The 19,938-nt window shown below is 41.2% G+C and overlaps 1 protein-coding gene across 1 annotated transcript in view; it reads right to left on the bottom strand.

The window, feature by feature from the left end:
* The window catches only part of LOC148772973 (protocadherin Fat 3-like), a 180,178-nt gene that overhangs the window by 117,050 nt on the left and 43,190 nt on the right, over window positions 1-19,938 (bottom strand). The window contains exons 8-9 of the mRNA XM_088834566.1: window positions 9,268-9,543; window positions 5,411-5,621 (exon numbers count right to left, since the gene is read on the bottom strand). Coding sequence (XP_088690692.1) covers window positions 5,411-5,621; window positions 9,268-9,543 — 487 coding nt within the window. The remainder of the gene's footprint in view (window positions 1-5,410; window positions 5,622-9,267; window positions 9,544-19,938) is intronic.

Here is a 19,938-nt window from a genome sequence, read left to right as displayed (position 1 = left end):
TGCTTGCTGCTGCTGCTGTTGCTAAGCCGCTTTAGTCGTGTCTGACTCTGTGTGACCCCATAGATGGCAGCCCACCAGGCTCCCCCGTCCCTGGGATTCTCCAGGCAAGAACACTGGAGTGGGTCACCATTTCCTTCTCCAATGCATGAAAGTGAAAAGTGAAAGTGAAGTTGCTCAGTCGTGTCCGAATCGTAGTGACCCCATGGACTGCAGCCTACCAGGCTCCTCCGTCCATGGGATTTTCCAGGCAAGAGTACTGTAGTGGGGTGCCATTGCCTTCTCCAAGTAAGAATGCTTAGGACTTTCTTATTCCCAGATTGGGCTGGCACATGCCGGTGACACTGGTAGAATGGCATTTATCCTGAAACCAGCACCACAACTCCATGTTCTATGCTGTGAGAAAGAAGGTCATAGGAATCGCGTCCGAACAGTATCAAATCACCATTTGGTTTAAGATTATCCCAAAGGTAAGTTTTGCTGCATGGAATTGGTATTGTTTCACATCATCAGGATCAACTTCATTCCCAACATGACCTGGGTGAGGGGGAGGGGTTTGCTGCTCAGGCATGGAGGAGTCTTCTCAAGTCATCACTTGCTTTGTAAGCTGTGAGAAGTTTTTCCAAATCCCCTATACTCCAACACACACACACACATGCACACATGGACGTACAGTGGACATAACGAATGACAAGGCAGTGTTTCAATCTGTAGCCATTCTACTTGCTAAACTTCTGAGAGGTTTCTGGTGAAGCTCAGAACTGTTCATCAGAAGCGGCACTGAAACCAAGAACTTGCGTAAACCTCAGGAGACGGGGAGGCTGCACCCCGCTGTGCACCCCGACACTGCGGAAGCTGAGAGGCCTTCCTCTGAGGCAGGTGGGGGGGTGACGCCCGGGACTGTGGAGGGTGAGGAAAAGAGGAGAGAGTGGGGGACACAAAACGCGCAGAGAACGCGGCTCACAGGTCATGAACAACGGGAAGCAGCCTCCTTCACCATATGGCTTTCTTTCTGGCTGTCCCCTACTGCTCAAACAACACACATGCTTCTGGGTCCCCATTCTTTCACACATTAAAAATCTCGGTTATTCAAATATATCAGAGTTTTTCGTACTGTGTGAAGTTCTACAGTATGGCAACATACAGAGAGTTTAAATGTTATTATCATTAGGATAGGCTTCAGAATTGAGAAGGTAGGCAAGTACAGTGCTTATTGAAATATGGAGCTTCCCTGGTGGCTCAGTGGTAAAGAATCTGCCAGCCAATGTAGGAGACATGGGTTCGATCCCTGACTCAGGAAGATCCCCTGGAGTAGGAAATGGCAACCCACTCCAGTGTTCCTGCATGGGAAATCCCATGGACAGAGGAACCTGGTGGGCTACAGCCTATGGGGTCACAAGAGTCAAAATATACAATAGCTACAGCTATTTACACACTTCTTACTGCGTACTTGTTCATTAAACTTTTCCAAGTCTGAAAACAAAAATGTCATGTTCCTGTGAAGTCTATTTGTATGCTAGTTTATTTCTTGAGAGGGAGCAAATCTAACAGAGGTAAAGAATTTGAATCTGACCCCAAATGTGGACATGCCACCTGAACATGACCATTTCATGATGACAACAAGAAGGCCAATGAGCTCAGGAACAAGCTTGCAAATTTTCAGTGAATGATACTGTGGAATTGACTGTGCTCCAAAATTTGATTCACAGACCCTCACAAGAAGGCAGGAATCATTTCACTGTAGCATCTCAGGGGAGGCAAATATAGAGACACCTGACATGCAGGCCTGAATGCTACATCTTCATTACGGGGCCCCATCTGGAGTTTTCAGGTGAGACTTTTCTTCCTCCCGGCTCAGGGCATAACAGCAAGGCACACGGCAGGGCTGACCGAGGCCCCAGCCTTTGGCCCTGAGCAGCGTGGCCCCGCTCTGTGGCCCTGTGGCTGCTGGCCTCCTTGGCGCCCCGCCCCAGGACGCTGTGCAGCGGCCGCTTTGCCTCTCTCTCTTCAGTGCGCTGTCCTGCTTACTTGGAATCCACTTCCTGCCTTCGCTCTTCTGCTCTACTTGAATCTTTGGAAGCTAATCTCTGCTTGTTTTCTTGGAATCTATACCAATGCAGGGAGATGTGGGTTCTATCTCTGGATCGGGGAGATCCCCTAGACAAGGAAATGGCAACCCACACCATTATTCCTCCTAGCAAAGCCCATGGCTGGAGGAACCTGGTGGGCGACATCATGGGGTTTCAAAGAGTCAGACACGATTTAGTGACTCAGCAATAACAATGGCATGGCTTCTTATAGACTTTTGGCAACTGGGCAAAAGCTGTGCTGACGTTACCTACCATTATGAATCTGGTATACAGCACAGTGCCTGGCACAAAAAAGGAGCTCAATAAATATTTGTTGAATGACTGAGGTAGACCCAAAAAAGATTAACTCTTCATCTGTATCCATGTTGGGGTCTAATACGCTCCCTCCCGTCGTAACTTAGCTCTTTCCTAGTGCTTCTCTCCCCTGTACTGCCCTCTCTCCAAGCCACCTGTGAACCACTGCTGGCGCCAAACGTCAACCCTGAAGTTCTGCACTTGAGTCTACCTCAGGCCTTTGGGTGAAAACAAAAAGCTTCTGGGACTTCCTTGGAGATCCTGTGCCTGGGACTCTGAGCTGCCAAGGCAGGGGCCCAGGTTTGATCCCTGGCTGGAGAACTAGATCCCATATGCCGTAACCAAAGATCCCTCAGGATACAACCGAGACTTGGTGCAGCCAAATTAATTAGTTTAAAAAAAAAAAAAAAAGCTTCAGTAGTTACTTCAGGCCAGGCAGGGGACAGGAAATGTATTGCTGTTTAGTCACTCAATCGTGTCCGACTCTTTGCGACCCCATGGACTGTAGCCCACCAGGCTCCTCTGTCCATGGCATCTTCCAGGCAAGAATACTGGAGTGGGCTGCCATTTCCTTCTCCAGGGGATCTTCCTGACCCAGGCATGGAACCCAAGTCTCTGTGTCTCTTGCATTGGTAGGCAGATTCTTTATCATTGAGCCACCAGGGAAGCCTTAAATATGGACCACCAGTAAACAGAGTGAAATCTTGCTTATTGAGCTTTGTGAGAGGGGCATGACTTAGCGACTAAACAACAACACTTTACACCAAACTTGCTATTTACTTCAAACTCCTGAACTAGCTGGGATCTGCCTGTCTCCTACCATGATCTCCAAAGAAACTTGGCTTAACCAGAACCAGTTCAGGTCAAGCATAGGTCTGTCTGTCCTGTAATTCTCATTAGTTTTTTACACACCTAATCAAAGGTTATTCTTTGAGATACGAAGCATGCCTTGGGTTTTCTGGAAATTCAAGTTTTCTGTATAAAAGAAATTTTAAGGGAAAAAAAAACTTTTCTCCCTAGCTTTAATTGAAGAAATGACTGAATTCTTTCTCCATGATTAGCACTTGGCTACAGTCTTTGGAAGCTGAAAGATAAACGACGCAGAACTTTCAGCTGGATGGTAAGTTACCCTTAAATTACTCTTTGAGAACCTCCAAATTGGTTTTGAAATTGTCTGGCTATCTGAGAGGAGAAGTAGTAGCCCTAATGACAAATATAAAAAACAAGTAGACACACAGACAAATACTTAGAAGATGTTAAGAAAAGTAGAAATAAAACCATATACCTAAATGATTACAATGATATAAAAGAAGGTATATGCATAAATAAATGAGGAGAAAAGAAAAAAACACACATGATTAGGGGAGATGGTGATGGACAGGGAGGCCTGGCGTGCTGTGATTCATGGGGTCGCAAAGAGTCGGACACGACTGAGCGACTGAACTGAACTGAACTGATAGAATGAATATAGTTATTGAATTGCCACGTTTCCTGTGACAGTATTTAAACATTTATTTTTTAAAGTTTCCCTATATTATTTGTGAAACTAAAGGAACAAGGACTGAATAACAAAATAATTAAAATGGCCTGTGATAAACAAGAAATGCAAAATAGCGTTTTAAGAAAAGGACTGTCAGGCTTGGCCTTCCCAGGTGGCACTAGTGGTAAAGAACCCACCTGCCAATGCAGGAGACATAGAAGACACGGGCTTGATCCCGGGGTCAGGAAGAGCCCCTGGAGGAGGACACAGCTCCCCACCCAGTGTTCTTGCTGGAGGATCCCATGGCGGCTACAGTCCACAGGGGCCCAGAGTTGGACACGGCTGAAGCGACTTAGCACACATCTACATACACATGCACCGTCAGGCTTTAGCCTGAAAGGAAACTCTATGGAAAACTGGAAAAGAAATGGACTAATTCTCTTGAGGCACCTGGCTGTTATGAACCCATGTCTTTTCTTGTTTTTTTTTTTTTGGTATAGAGTTTACACAGACTCATGTAAAATGTCAGTGTCTCATACAGGAAATAGTTTTATATTGTCATTCAATAGAGGGGCTATTTTTAAAGAAGGTTGTTGGCTTTTTTTCCTAAAAATTTTTAGTCCAAAGTTGTCATTCTAACATTCATATTTTAATTCAACCACTCTCAAAAATGCTCCTTATTTAAATCAAGAGAAAGCCTTTCCAGCGCTAGCGTGAAAGGAGACAGCATTTGGCATTATGCACGGCAGACATAATGTTGCAGAACATTATGGAAATATGTGGCCTGAATGTTCAAAAAAGACAGAACAGGGACAGGGAAAATTGAGCAGAAAAAGGATCTTTGTAGTTTTTAGGCTTACGGTCCTCTCCTTGCTTGGACATTCATCTCTTCTGTCATAAGTGTTTTCTAAGTGTCCATCTGCAGACCATCAGTAAACTATGGTCTTGCCTTCTAGATATTAAAATTGAATTTTTAAAATACTCTCAAGTTTTAACAACACAAGAGCCTGTATTCATTTATCTGTCAGGTTAAGCAGGCTGTTGAGTCACTACCCACTACCATGCCACTCATATCAACTCCAATGAAGGGAGTTTGTGAGAACCAGGGTGTGAGGGGTGTAGGCATTTTTGAAGTCCACAGCCCACAGCCTACCTACTGACAAGTAAACAATGATCTTTAAGATTCAATTCACAGAACTGTCTGGCAGCCCTCCTATAATGGGAGGCTTTGGTTATTTCAGTCTGAGGCCACGGACTTGTTGACCCATCAGAAAAAGCCACAGAGTTTATTACGCAGTCTTCTCTCTTCTCCATTCCAGAAAAATCTGAGATTGAACACAATAAAAGGAAACTCTTTCTTTGCTGTCAATGATGGAAAACATATTACTGAAATGCCAAGAACTTAATACACCATCATTGAGCAAATAGGGCAGTTGCTTGGCCAAAAAATCCATTTGGAGACATGGTAACTATGAGAATTTCACACGGTGGTAAACACCACTGAGAGTCCAGTGCCATGCATGACGCTGCCGTCTGCAGCAGCTCTCACCTGCTTCTATGGTATATGTGAGTTCTGCATTTTCCCCTTTGTCTTTGTCCAGAGCCGTCACCTGCAGTACAGCTGATCCCAGAGCAGCCGATTCAAACACAGACGCTTCATAGAGTGGGTTGGTAAAATAAGGGCTGTGATCGTTAGCATCTTCCACATTCACGATGACTCGGGCCAAGTTTCTTCGATAAGGAAACTCCTGATCTCTGACCTTGAGGCAAAATACAAGAAGCAATAGAACTAAAATCTTTAAGTTGCAAAGAATTCACATGGCTGTGCCTACAGTGAAATCAAAATGAAATCATGCATGGAAAGTGCCTGACCCATTCCCAGGCCGAGTAGGTTCTCAGTAACTAGCAGTGCGTCTAGCAAGTGGGGACACTGATTGTGAACATGGTGAGAGCTGGGGCCACACTGTATTGCTCAGCATTAAGCCTGGCCTCTGGCCTGTGTCCAGTTCGTGCTTGTGGAACTGAAGCCTGAATATCACAAACACAGCATCTCCCTCTGATCTCCCTCACCCAGCCCTCTGTAATTTGCCTGAACAGTTGCTAATGGAATGGTGGATGGCGGCTCTTCTAAAGGGGAAACTGAAATGTGGAAGTAATTAATGCAATGCAGGCACTGTCATTCATTCCTTCACTCAACAAACATCTATTACCCTCTATTATCTATTAAGCCCCAGGATGGCCCCAGGTGTCTCAGCACTGATTAGACACAGTTCCCGCCCTCAGTAGTTGACTAGGGAATGCAAACAAGTAAGTAGTCAGATAAAAGGCAAAGAGATAAATGCCAAAACATGAGTAAGCAGTAAGAAGAATGTAGCCTAGCTTACAAAACCAAGTAGAAGTGGTAAAAGGCTGGGGGAGGTGGTGTGTGGCATATATTTCAGGCAAGAGGAACCAATATAAATAAAGGTCCAGAGCTAAGAGAGAACCCTAACCACTGGGAAGATGAGCCAAATCTTAATTTCTAAAATGTGACACCCCTACACAGTGAAATACCAAAGAACCTTGCCTGACTGCTTTAAAGTTCTCCTTGGTTTTCATACGGCAGGAGCTTAGTTCAGTTCAGTTCAGTTCAGTCGCTCAGTCATGTTTGACTCTTTGCGATCCCATGGACTTCAGGACACCAGGCTTCCCTGTCCATCACCAACTCCCAGAACTTAGTAAAACTCATGTCCATCGAGTCAGTAATGCCATCCAACCATCTCATCCTCTGTCATCCCCTTTTCCTCCCAACTTCAATCTTTCCCAGCATCAGGGTCTTTTCCAGCAAGTCAGTATTTCGCATCAGGTGGCCAAAGTGATGGAGTTTCAGCTTCAGCATCAGTGACTTTCAAGTCTTCTCCAACACCACAGTTCAAAAGCATCAATTCTTCGGCGCTCAGCGTTCTTTATAGTCCAACTCACATCAGTACATGACTATTGAAAAAAAACATAGCTTTGACCAGATGGACCTTTATTGGCAAAGTAAAGTCTCTGCTTTTTAATATGCTGTCTAGGTTGGTCATAGCTTTTCCTCCAAGGAGCAAGTGTCTTTTAATTTCATGGCTGCGGTCACCATCTGCAGTGATTTTGGAGCCCAAGAAAATAAAGTCTGACACTGTTTCCACTGTTTCCCCATCTATTTCCCATGAAGTGATGGGACCAGATGCCATGGTCTTAGTTTTCTTGATGTTGAATTTTAAGGCAGCTTTTTCACTCTCCTCTTTCACTTTTATCAAGAAGCTCTTTAGTTCTTCTTCACTTTCTGCCATAAGGGTGGTGTCATCTGCATATCTGAGGTTACTGATATTTCTCCCGGCAACCTTGATTCCAGCTTGTGCTTCTTCCAGGCCAGCTTTTCACATGATGTACTCTGCATATAAGTTAAATAAGCAGAGTGAAAATTTACAGCCTTGATGTACTCCTTTCCCAATTTTGAGCCAGTCCTTTGTTCCATGTCCAGTTCTAACTGTTGGTTCCTGACCTGCATACAGATTTCTCAGGAGGCAGATCAAGTGGTCTGGTATTCCCATCTCTTGAAGAATTTTCCAGTTTGTTGTGATCCACACAGTCAAACCAGTCTACTTTGTTGTAGTCAATAAAGCCGAAATAGATGTTTTACTTTAACTCTCTTGCTTTTTTGATGGTCCAATGGATGTTGAGCTTGTGAGATGAGGGCAATTGTGCAGTAGTTTGAGCATTCTTCGGCATTGCCTTTCTTTGGGATTGGAATGAAAACTGACCTTTTCCAGTCCTATGGCAGAAGTTTGCAACTAATCAATTATACAACACATGATTTTGCTATAAATGTATGTAGCATTAATCCAATGTGTGCTTTTTTTCTTGTTCAGGTGCAGATCCCCTAACTTCAGAGAGATCTGAAGAAATTAGAAAATCTACCAAGAAAGGCCCTATCCCTTACCCTACCTTTAGATATAAGGGGAAGGGGTTTTCAGAAATAGTCCCTGAAAGGAGTTGAGCAAAATGACTAAAAGGGCTTAGCTTGGAGAAAGGCAGCATAAAGGAGTTGTTTGCTCTAAACACTCAGTTACATAAATAATAAATGATACAGGGTGAGCACACTGAACTCTGAGTTATTTAAGGAAAGAATGAACAGACATGGCTTGAAGAATGGTAAGAATGGTGTTAGTCGCTGGAAGGGGATTTCTGTTCCTGAAGAGATACATATAAATGCTAGCCAGTGAGCATGCTGAGTGCCCTGTCTATAGACCAGCCTGCCCCACCTAAGGACCAAGCTGGGCTCTGTATTTTGGGATTATGGAAATCTAGGTCTTTTCCAATAGAATGTCCAAGGGTGCAAGGACTTTGTCTCTTTCACATCCTCAGTGCCTAGAACAGAATGTAATACACAGTGGGTGCTGGAGAAATATCTGTTCAATGAATGTGTGAATGAGCAGCCAGAGGAATGCATCTGATGAACCTGAGTCCCTCCTCCACTCCCCGCACTCTCATCTGAAAGCCACAGCCAACGCCATGGCACTCGGCTTTCCTCTTGCCCACAGAGGTTTCCAGACGTGGAAAGAAAGAGCAGCACTTACTGGAAATTACTGCAGCCACTTGTGAATTGATAGCATCTTAGTGCATCTTAGAGTCAATCGGTACAGAAATGAAGTCTCTGCCCTCCTCCCCAGCCTTAAGGAACGCAGGGTCGCTGATAGGCAGTAGCTGTGCAATTGCCCAGGGGGCTCTTGGGTAGTTAAAGGGACATGTTCTAGGTCATAAACAAGGGTGTTTTCTTACTAATCTTTACTTCTCATTTATGCAAATTCGTCGAACTTTGCTTTAAAATGAAAGTGACTTCTACATAATTTGGAGACCCTATGAACCCAAATTTAGACTTATTTCTCCAGGCTTTGGTGAGTTCTGAGATCTCTTTTGTGAGCCAGTATTTATTGCTAGGTCCAATGCCAGTGCAATAAGTAATAAATCAGTCCTCTAAATGCTTCTAAGGACTAAGGACTGTACAGGTCAAATAAAGGATTACCCTTGTGATTATCTTCTCAAGGAACTTCTTTTAAACTTTTCCACCAAATCTTCTGGACGCGAACCAATACCACAGCCTCGGAGATTTATGGAAACACAGCCTATTCCTTCCCTCTCAAGTCAGGCTGTCATGAGCTTTTACTATACAATTCGTCTAATATTTCAGTTTGGCAAAAATAGGGAGTCACTACCTAACGACAGTAATTCTTCACTGAAGTAAAAAGGCAAGAATGAAGGCAACCCTGCTGTGAAAAGATCAAATTTACTACTACTTACAAAATTCAAGGGCCCTCCCTGCCTGGCGGCTAAGGCGTGTGGCTTAAGAAGATGCTTCTGCTAGGAAAGCGTTAAGCAGTCTGGTCCTACCATTATGTGCAGGATGTGCTTGTCTTGCACTTCGTGGTCCAGCCTCTCGGCCGTGTAGAGGACGCCTGTGCTGGGGTCTATGCGGAACTTCCTCATGCTGACGGAGTCTATGCTGCTGTGGACGGTGTAGCTCAGCTTGTGCTTCTCGTCTCTGTCTGTGGCTTCAATCTGCAGGATTTCTGTATCGGGAAGCACATCCTCGGAAATGGTCACATCGTAATTTGGCTGAGAGAATTCTGGGCCATTATCATTATTATCCAGCACTTTGATAAATACCTATAGTTAAAAGAAGACAAGAGTGATGACCGTTGCCAATGTACTCACTGATAAGAGGCCCCTCCCTCTCTCTTCCCTCTGTGTCCTTGGATCCTTCAGTCGTTTTAATAGGTAGGGAGATTCTTACGAAAGCGCGCTGTAATTAGAGATTGACAATAAACCAGCAGTTCACATGAACAGGAATATAAACTGTGAGGATCAACATTCTCACTATTAATTGAACAGATGAGACAACCCCAGGAGGACGATAGTTCGGAAGATTATCGGAGGCTCAGTGTAGGACATCCCAAGGTGACCTCGGTTTGTTAAGTTCCCATTAGCTTACATTCTGGTTATGTGCTCTTCCTGCTCTATGGTGGACTCGATGTGGACGCAACGGCAGGATAAGCAGCAAGGAAGAGGCAAAGGAAAAAGAGGAGCGAGCAGAGGCGCTTCTCCTTGGGACAGAGGTCTACCGAAGAGCGCGGTGCGAAAGCTAATGGTAGCTGGAGCGGGGTCCCAAGTTGTTCCTTTCTGGAAAGTACTTTGTTTCCAAACTTTTCAGGAGAATTTTATAAAAGTTATAGCTTGATGAACCCTTGAGGATTCATCACTCAGCTGTGGCAATGATCAGTTCATGACTAATCTTGCTTTATCTTTATGCTCCTTCATTTTTCCCATCTACTCCCTTGTATTATTTTGAAACACATCCTAGCCATCATGTAATTTCCGTGTACATCTCTGAAAGACAGGGAGTCAAAGTAAACACACACATATCACACACACTCATAATACCACTATTGCATCTAAACAGAGAAAACAACAACTCCTTAATGTCTTTAAATATTCAGTTGGTGTTCATACTTCTGTAATTGTTTTTTAATGAGGTATATATGCTTGCGTACTTGTGAATATATATTTTCATAGTTTCTTTTAACCAAGATGTGCAAATAAGGCACACGCACTGTACCTGATTGGTGTCTCCATCAGTCATCTCTTAATCTATAGCTTCTCCCCCCACGTCTCCCTTGCAGTTTTCATGTTGCTGTTGCTATTAATCAAAAAGCTGAGCTCTTTCTTATTTTGTTCCCACAGTCTGAATTTTGCTTATTGTATCTCTATAGTTTTGTTTTACATGTTCCTCTGTCCCCTGTATTTCTTATATTGGCAGTTTTATACAGAAGACTTAATAAAATTCCCATTTAATTTCCTTCTTCCCTTTTTTTTTTTTTTTTGACAAAAGCCCCTCATGGGTGAAACTGTGTATTTCCATCTAGAGATACATAATGTCTGGTTCTCATCTTATTCTGTGATATTGGCCACTCTGATCATGAAGCGATGCTAATTCGTTAAACTGCAAAACAGCACCATTTTAATTCTATGATTTCTTCCTCAATTATTAGCTAGAATAGTTCTAATAAGAAAGTTCTGTTTAATTATTTGGTTACTTTGAAGTACACTTCACGTAAGGGCTTTCTCGGTGACTCAGCAGTAAGGAATCTGCCTGCAATGCAGGAGATGCAGGTTTGATCCCTGGGTTGGGAAGACCCCCTGGAGGCTGGCATGGCAACCCACTCCAGCATTCCTGCTTGGTGAATTCCATGGAAAGAGGAGCCTGGTGGGCTACAGTCCGTGGGATTGCACAGAGCTAGGACATGACAGAAGTGACTTAGCATGCACACATGCATACACACTTCATGTAGAAAAGGACTATATTGATGCACACACGGTGCTTTCTTAAGTGGGCTCTTGTGATGTTTTGACACTACCCAAGCAGTCTTTGATAGTTTTCTTGCTTTCCAGTAACTGCTACTGGTAATTTTTTCAGTCATCTTATATATATCCCTGCTCCATTATTGATTTATCTATAACTTCAAGAAGTGTTGGTTTCTTTTTAGTTAGAAGTGGCATTTAGAAACCATGATCTGGTGCTAGGAATGCTTATTGCTGTCAGCTTTGGTATTTTTCAGCAGAGTCAGCAATGCAATTCTAATAATTATATCATGAGTTCACATTGACACTACCAATTCAAAACTATGCTGTTAACAACTCTGTCCATGAGTGGACTGGCACAGCCCAGGCCCATTCCCCCACCCCCACCCTGAGCCATGTGGCCAGCTACTCTGGGATCCAACCTGGTCCACAGTGGGCCGTCGGCCACTGCATGTGGCAGGGCCTGGCAGCTACCAAGGATGACAGCCAGCCTGCCTGCCAGCACACCCACAGTAGCTGACTGTCACAACAAAAGAGCCCGTGCAACCCACACAGGAGGCATCGCTAGAACACACAGCCCTCGTAACAAGAGGCTAGTGTGCGGCTGGGCTGCAAGGGCCCTCTCCTGCCCAATGCGACGTTTCCAAGGTTGAGAAACACAACTGAACTACCGAACACATGAAACAAATACAGAAAATATAGAAAACAAGGAGATGGAGAATATTCCCTAGATGAAAGAACAAGACCAAACCCCAGAAGAACTAAGCAAAGTGGAGAGGAGCGATCTTCCACCATCGAGTTTAAGACGACAATCATAAAGATGTTTAATGAGCTTGGGAAAATAAAATGGATGAGCAGAGTGAGAAGTTTAACGAAGATTTAGAAAATATAAAGAACCACCAAACAGCTGAGGAATACAATAACTGAAGGAAAAAAATACTACAGAAGGAATCAACAGTAGATTAGGTGATGTGGAGGAAAGGATCAGGGAACTGGAAGAAAGAGCAGTGGAGATTCCAAGCTGAACAGAAAAAGCAACAACAAAAAAAGAGTTAAAAAAAAGAGGATACTTTAACAGACCCCTGGGGCAACATAAAACACACTAATAAACACACTAAAGGTCCCATCTGAGAACAGAGAGAGAAAGGGGGAAGATGGTATATTTGAAGATATACTAGTTGAAAACTTTCCTAATCTTGGAAGGGAAACAGACATCCATGTGCAGGAAGCACAGAGAGTCCACAGCAAGACATATTATAATTAAAGTACCAAAATTAAATATAAAGAGGGACTCTTAAAAGCAGCAAGAGAAAAGCAACTAGTTATAAACAAGAAGACTCTAATAACACTATCAGGTGACTTTTTAGCAGAAAATTTGCAGGCCAGAAGTAAATGTTAGGATATATTCAAGTGCTGAAATGGAGAAAAAATCTACCACCCAAAATAATCTATCTGGTAAGGTATCATTCAGAATTGAAGGAAAGTTTTAAAAGACAATCATAAGCTAAAGGAGTTCATCACCACTAAGACAATTGCACTCATCTAGTAAAGTCATGCTAAAAATTCTCCAAGCCAGGCTTCAGCAATATGTGAACCGTGAACTCCCAGATGTTCAAGCAGGTTTTAGAAAAGGTACAGGCACCAGAGATCAAATTCCCAACATCTGCTGTATCATGGAGAAAGCAAGAGAGTTCCAGAAAAACATCTATTTCTGCTTTATTGACTGTGCCAAAGCCTTTGACTGTGTGGATCACAATAAACTGTGGAAAATTCTGAAAGAGATGGGAATACCAGACCACCTGACCTGCCTCTTGAGAAACCTGTATGCAGGTCAGGAAGCAACAGTTAGAACTGGACATGGAACAACAGACTGGTTCCAAATAGGAAAAGGAGTACGTCAAGTTTGTACATTGTCACCCTGCTTATTTAACTTCTATGCAGAGTACATCATGAGGAACACTGGGCTGGAAGAAGCACAAGCTGGAATCAAGATTGCTGGGAGAAATATCAATAACCTCAGATATGCAGATAACACCACCCTTATGGCAGAAAGTGAAGAAGAACTAAAAAGCCTCTTGATGAAAGTGAAGGAGGAGAGTGAAAAGTTTGGCTTGAAGCTCAACATTCAGAAAACGAAGATCATGGCATCAGGTCCCATCACTTCATGGGAAATAGATGAGGAAACAGTGTCAGACTTTAATTTTGGGCTCCAAAATCACTGCAAATGCTGATTGCAGCGATGAAATTAAAAGACACTTACTCCTTGGAAGGAAAGTTATGACCAACCTAGATAGCATATTAAAAAGCAGAGATATTACTTTGCCAACAAAGGTCCGTCTAGTCAAGGCTATGGTTTTTCCCGTGGTCATGTATGGATGTGAGAGTTGGACTGTGAAGAAAGCTGAGTGCCGAAGTATTGATGCTTTTGAACTGTGGTGCTGGAGAAGACTTTGAGAGTCCCTTGGATTGCAAAGAGATCCAACCAGTCCATTCTAAAGGAGATCAATCCTGGGTGTTCATTGAAAGGATTGATGCTGAAGCTGAAACTCCAATACTTTGGCCACCTCGTGCGATGAGTTGACTCACTGGAAAAGTGTCTGATGCTGGGAGGGATTGAGGGTGAGAGGAGACGGGGACGACAGAGAATGAGATGGCTGGATGGCATCACCGACTTGATGGACATGAGTTTGAGTGAACTCCGGGAGTTGGTGATGGACAGGGAGGCCTGGCGTGCTGTGATTCATGGGGTCGCAAAGAGTCAGACATGACTGAGCGACTGAAGTGAACTGAACTGAACTGAAGACAACTTTATAAGAAATGTTGAAAGGGTTTTTCTAAGTGGAAAAGAAAAGGCCACAAATAGAAACTTAAAAAAAAAAAAAAGCTATGACTGGAAAAACCTCACTGGGAAATGCAAAATATAGGAAAGGTAGTGGATCAAAACACTTATAAAGCTCAGTAGGAAGGTGAAAAGACAAAAGTAATAAATCGTCTTTATCTATAATAAGTAGATAAGTAATACATAGAATAAAATGATGTACAATGTGTTGTCAAAAATGTGGGAGCAAAAAATGTAAGTCTGTTAAAATGCATTCAAGCTTAAGAAATAATGAACTTAAAATCAATACCCACTCATAAAGATGTTGTATATAAATCTCACGGTAACCACAAATCAAAGGCCTAAAATAAACACACACACAAAAATAATAATAAAGAGAAAGAATCCAAATAAACACTAAAGATGGTCATCAAATCACAAGGGAAGATTGCAAGGGAAGAAAAGGAATGAGAACTACAAAAACGATAAAAAACACCATTAACAAAATGGCAATAAGTACATGTTTATCAATAATTAAATGAAAATAGACTAAACACTCCTACAAAAGACATAGAGTGACTGCATGGATAAAATAAGACAAGACCTACACACATGCTGCTTACAAGAGACTCATTTCTTATCCAGAAATACATACACACTGAAAGTGACAGAATGGAAAAAGGCACACCATGCAAACGGAAATCAAAAGAAAGCTGGAGTAGTAGTACTTAGACAAAATAAACTTCAAAACAAAGACTGCAACAAGATACAAAGAAAGACAGTACATAATGTTAAGGGAATCAATCCAAAAAAAGATAATAAATGCAAACAGGTATTTACCCAACATGATGTTGCTATTGTTTAGTTGCTAAATTGTGACTGACTCTTTTGTAACCCCATGGACTAGAGTCCCTCTGTCCATTGGATTTCCCAGCCAGAATACTGGAGTGGGTTGCCACTTCCTTCTCCAAGGAATCTTCTCAACCCAGGGACTGAATCCACATCTCCTAAATTTTCAGGTGGATTCTTCACCACTGAGTCACCAGGGAAGCCGATTAAGCACATAAATACATATAGCAAATATTAACAAACATTAAGGGAGAGAATAGTAGGAGACTTTAACACTCCACTTAAATCAATGGATAGATCATCCAGACATAAAAGCAGTAAGGAAACATTGACTTTAAATGACACATTAACCAGATGAACTTAATTGACCAGATGAACTTAATATTATATATATCAATCTCTCTCTCTATATATATATAGAACATTCCACTCAAAAGCAGCAGAATACACAGTCTTTTCGCGTGCACATGGAATATTCTCCAGGACAGGTCACACACTGCTGCTGCTGCTGCTAAGTCACTTCAGTCGTGTCCGACTCTGTGTGACCCCATAGACTGAAGCCCACCAGGCTCCCCCGTCCCTGGGATTCTCCAGGCAAGAACACTGGAGTGGGTTGCCATTTCCTTATCCAATGGATCACACACTAGGCTAGAAAATAAGTCTCAACAAGTTTAAGAACACTGAAACCATATCAAGCATCCTTTACAACCACTACTGTATGATACTAGAAATCAACCACAAGAAACAAATTGCAAAAAAACACAAACATGTGGAGTTGAAACAGTATGCTTCTCAACAACCAATGGTCACTGAAGAAATCAAAGAGGAAATTTAAAAATCCCTGGAGACAAAGGAAAATGGAAACACAATGATCCAGCACATCTGGGACACAGCCAAAGCAATTCTAAGAGGGAAGTATATAATGATATAAGTCTACCTCAAGAAGCAAGAAAAACCTTTGACCAGACTAATCAAGAAAATATGGGAGAGGGCCCAAATAAATAAAATTCAAAATGAAAGGGATGTTACAACTCATGCCACAGAAATACAGAGGATCATAAGAGATTACTACAACAAATTTTGTGTCAGTAAAATGGACAACGTAGAGGAAATACATAAATTCCTAGAAACTTAAAGTCTTCTAAGACTGTATCGGAAGATAGAAAATATGAACAGATCAACTATCAGCAGTAAAACTGAGTCAGTATTGAAAAAACTGCCAACAAACGAAAGTGTAGGGCCAGATGGCATCACAGAACTCTACATTTCAAGAGTCAGTATCTATGCTTCTCAAAATATTCCAAAAAATTGAAAAGGAAGGAATGTTACTGAATTCATTCTATGAGGCCAGCAGAACCCTGGTACCAAAACCAGACAAAGACACCCCTCAAAAAGAAAATTACAGGCCAATATCACTGGTGAACAAGGATGCAAAAATCTTCAATAAAATGAGCAAAATGAATTCAACAATAAATTAAAAAGATCATACACCATGATCAAGTTAGATTTATCCCAAGAATGGAAGGATGGTGGTTCAATAACCACAAATCAGTCAGTGTGATCTACCACATTAACAAATTGAAGAATAAAAATCATATGATCATCTCAGTAGATGCAGAAAAGGCTTCTGACAAAATTAAACATAAATTATAAAAAAGGTCAACAAAGTGAGTATAGAGGAAGCACACCTCAACAAAATAAAGACTATCTTGGACAAACTTACAGACAGTATCATAATAAATGGTGAAAACGTGAGAGCATTTCCTCTGAGATGAGGAGCAAGACAAGGATGCCCACTCTTGCCACTTTCAAAATTGGAAATCCTTTTACATCTTAGAAATCTTAGCCACAGAAATCAGACAAGAAATTAAATACCTCAGATTGGAAAAGAAGTGTCACTGTTTACACGTGATATGATACTAAATCCAGTAAAGTTTCAGATACAAAATTAATGTAAATAAACCTGCATTTCTATAAACAATGAACTATCAGAAAAAGAATGTAAGAAAACAATCCAATTTACAATTGTATCAAAAAGAATAAAATGATTAGGAATAAATCTAACTAAGGAGGTAAAAGGCCTGTACTCAGAAAATTATAAGACACTGACAAAGGAAGTTGAAGATGACATAAAAAGATGGAAAAACAAATCATCTTATTGGATTGAAAGAATTAATATTGTCAAAATGACCATATTACCCACGTCAATCTACAAATTCAAATGCAATCCCTATATAATTGGCATTTTTCACAGAACTGAAACAAATACTTCTAAAATTTGTACAGATAGCCAAGACAATCTTGAGAAGAAAGAACAAAGCTGCAGGCATCATATTTTCTGACTTCAAACTATTCTACAAAACTACACTAATCAATGAGGTATGGCACCTCATCAAAACAGAGACAGAGAGATCAATGGAACAAAACAGAGAATCCAGAAATAAATCTATGCTTATATGGTCCATTAATCTATGACAAAGGAGGCAAGACTGTACAATAGGGAAAGGTCAACCTCTTCAGTAAATGGTGTTGGCAAAACTGGACAGCTATATGCAAATCAATCAAACTGAATTATTGATATTTTCTCATACCATATAAAAAATAAGCTCAGAAGGATTAAAGACTTAAATGTAAAACCTGAAACCATAAAACTCTTAGAAGAAAACATAGGCAAAATACCCTTTGACACTGGGCTTAGCAATATATTTTTTTGTATATGTCTCCTTAGACTACAGGAATGAAAACCAAAAAAAGAAAAACTCTAAACAAATTGGACTGCACCAAACTGAAAAACATTTGTGTAGTGATGGAAACTATCAACAAAACAAAAAGACAACCTACAGGATGGGAGAAGATATTTGCAAATGATATATCTCATAAGGGGTTAATATGCAAAATATACAAAGAACTCATACCACTCAACATCAAAAACCCAATCTGATTAAAAACTGAGCAGAGGACCTGAACAGACACACTCCAAAGAAGACATACAGTAGGCCCACAGACACCTGAAAAGGTGCTCAACATCACTAATCGTCAGGAAAATGCAAATAAACCACAGTGAGATATCACCTCACACCTGTCAGAATGACTTATCAAAAAGACCACAAATAGCAAACATTGGTGATGAGGTTGAGAAAATGAAATCCTCACACACTATTAGTAGGAATGTAAACTGATGCAGTTGCTATGGAAACAGTATGCAGGTTCCTAAAAAAATTAAAAATAGAACTGCTATATGACCCAACAATTCTTGGTATTTTTCTGAAGAAAACAAGAACACTAACTTAAAAAGTCATATGTTCTCTTATGCTCATTGCAGCATTATTTACTATAGCCAAGATATGGAAGCAACCATATATATATACACACATACATATATATATATATATACAGATACTGATTGTTTTAATGGAATACTACTCAGCTATAAAAAAATAATGAAATCTTGCCCTTTGTGACAATATGGATAGCCATAAAGAATATTATACTAAATGAAATAACTCAGAGAAAGAATAATACCATACAAGTTCATTTAGATGTGGCATCTGAAAAACATTACAAAACAGAAAAAACAAACAGAACAAATATAAACACACAAAAACCAACCATAACAAAACAGAAACAGACTCACAGAAACAGAGAATAAATTGGTGGTTGCCAGAGAGGAGAAAAGAGGATTTAAAGGAAATAAGTTATGGGGATTAAGAGGTACAAACTTCCAGTAACAAAATAAGTCACCAGGGTGTAATGTGATGTAATGCAAAGGGAATAGAGTTAACAATATTATAGCAACTTTTCATGCTGACAAGTTGGAAGTAGACTTACTGTGGTGGTCATTTTGTAATGTATAAAAATACTGAGATACTATGTGTACACCCGAAGTTAATACAATAGTGTAAGTCAATTATACTTCAATAAAAAAAAAATCAAAACAATATTAAGGTGCCTGTCAAGGTTTTTACATAATCTTGTTCTTTTTACATGTGTATCTTCTTTCTCCCGTGATGACATTTCTCATGCTCAATGACATCATCATACTTATTCACCTGTCTGAATATTCACTTATCTGAAATACGTGCCACAGTGTCTGAATAACACCAATATTGCTATTATAATTACAATTATGGTCATTCCAATTGATCTAATATTCTTTTGCAGTTCTTTTTGTCCTTTAGATTTACTCCACTAGGAATATATAGTCAAATTAGTACGTGTAGAGTCATGTAGAATAGTGTACCCTGGGCATACATGCTTCCAACTAGATACACATATAAATTTGTTTGCTTCCATTTACTTTCAAATTTTTGACTTGCTTTTTTAACATTTAATTTCATTTTATATGTAAAATTACCAGTGCTAAATTTACAGAAAAGTTATAATCAAGCTTAGCTTCATTATTTTTCCTTTTCTTGTATTCCCTTCTCCTACAAGCAACCATTTTTTTCCAGTAATGTTCTATTTTATCCATCTACTTCATCAGTATAAACATATTGCATACACTCGCCCTCAACAAGCTATTTCACCTAACATTTTATCAGTAGTTCCCAGCAAGGAGGACTTTGTCTCCCAGGGTCATTTCTCAGTGTCTGCAGATGGTTTTGGTTGTCAGAACCTGGGGGGAGGGGTTTTCCTAGAACCTGGCGGGTAGAGGGCAGGGAAGCTGAGCAGCCTTCTGTAATGCATAGGCTAGCCCTGAGACAGGAGGCAGACGGGCCCCTCCGCAGCAGGGTGAAGGGATTAGAGGCTGGTTCCCTATGGACTGAAACCCCGAAACAGCAATAGCAGGACGGCTGAGAGAGGGGGCTGCCCAGACAGAATATAATGGCCCACACACTTCTAATTCTCACAGTCAGGAAACCTCCCCAGCTACACAAGCACAGAAGGGCTCCTTGCAGGTCCAAGGGTAGTGATGCTAACTTATGCCAAGCTAGGCCTCTTTAGTGGAACCCACCTTGGCTAAGAGACATGGGTGCACACGTGGGAGGACCCTGAGACATACCAGATATGTACTCTGAACCAGGCAAGTCAGAATG

Source organism: Moschus berezovskii, unplaced genomic scaffold, assembly GCF_049115385.1.
Source record: "Moschus berezovskii isolate FMDL1 unplaced genomic scaffold, NW_MosBer_1.0 29, whole genome shotgun sequence".
NCBI classification, from domain to species: domain Eukaryota; kingdom Metazoa; phylum Chordata; class Mammalia; order Artiodactyla; family Moschidae; genus Moschus; species Moschus berezovskii.
Note: the sequence above shows the minus strand (reverse complement) of the source record. Positions and strands in the feature narration are given on the sequence as shown.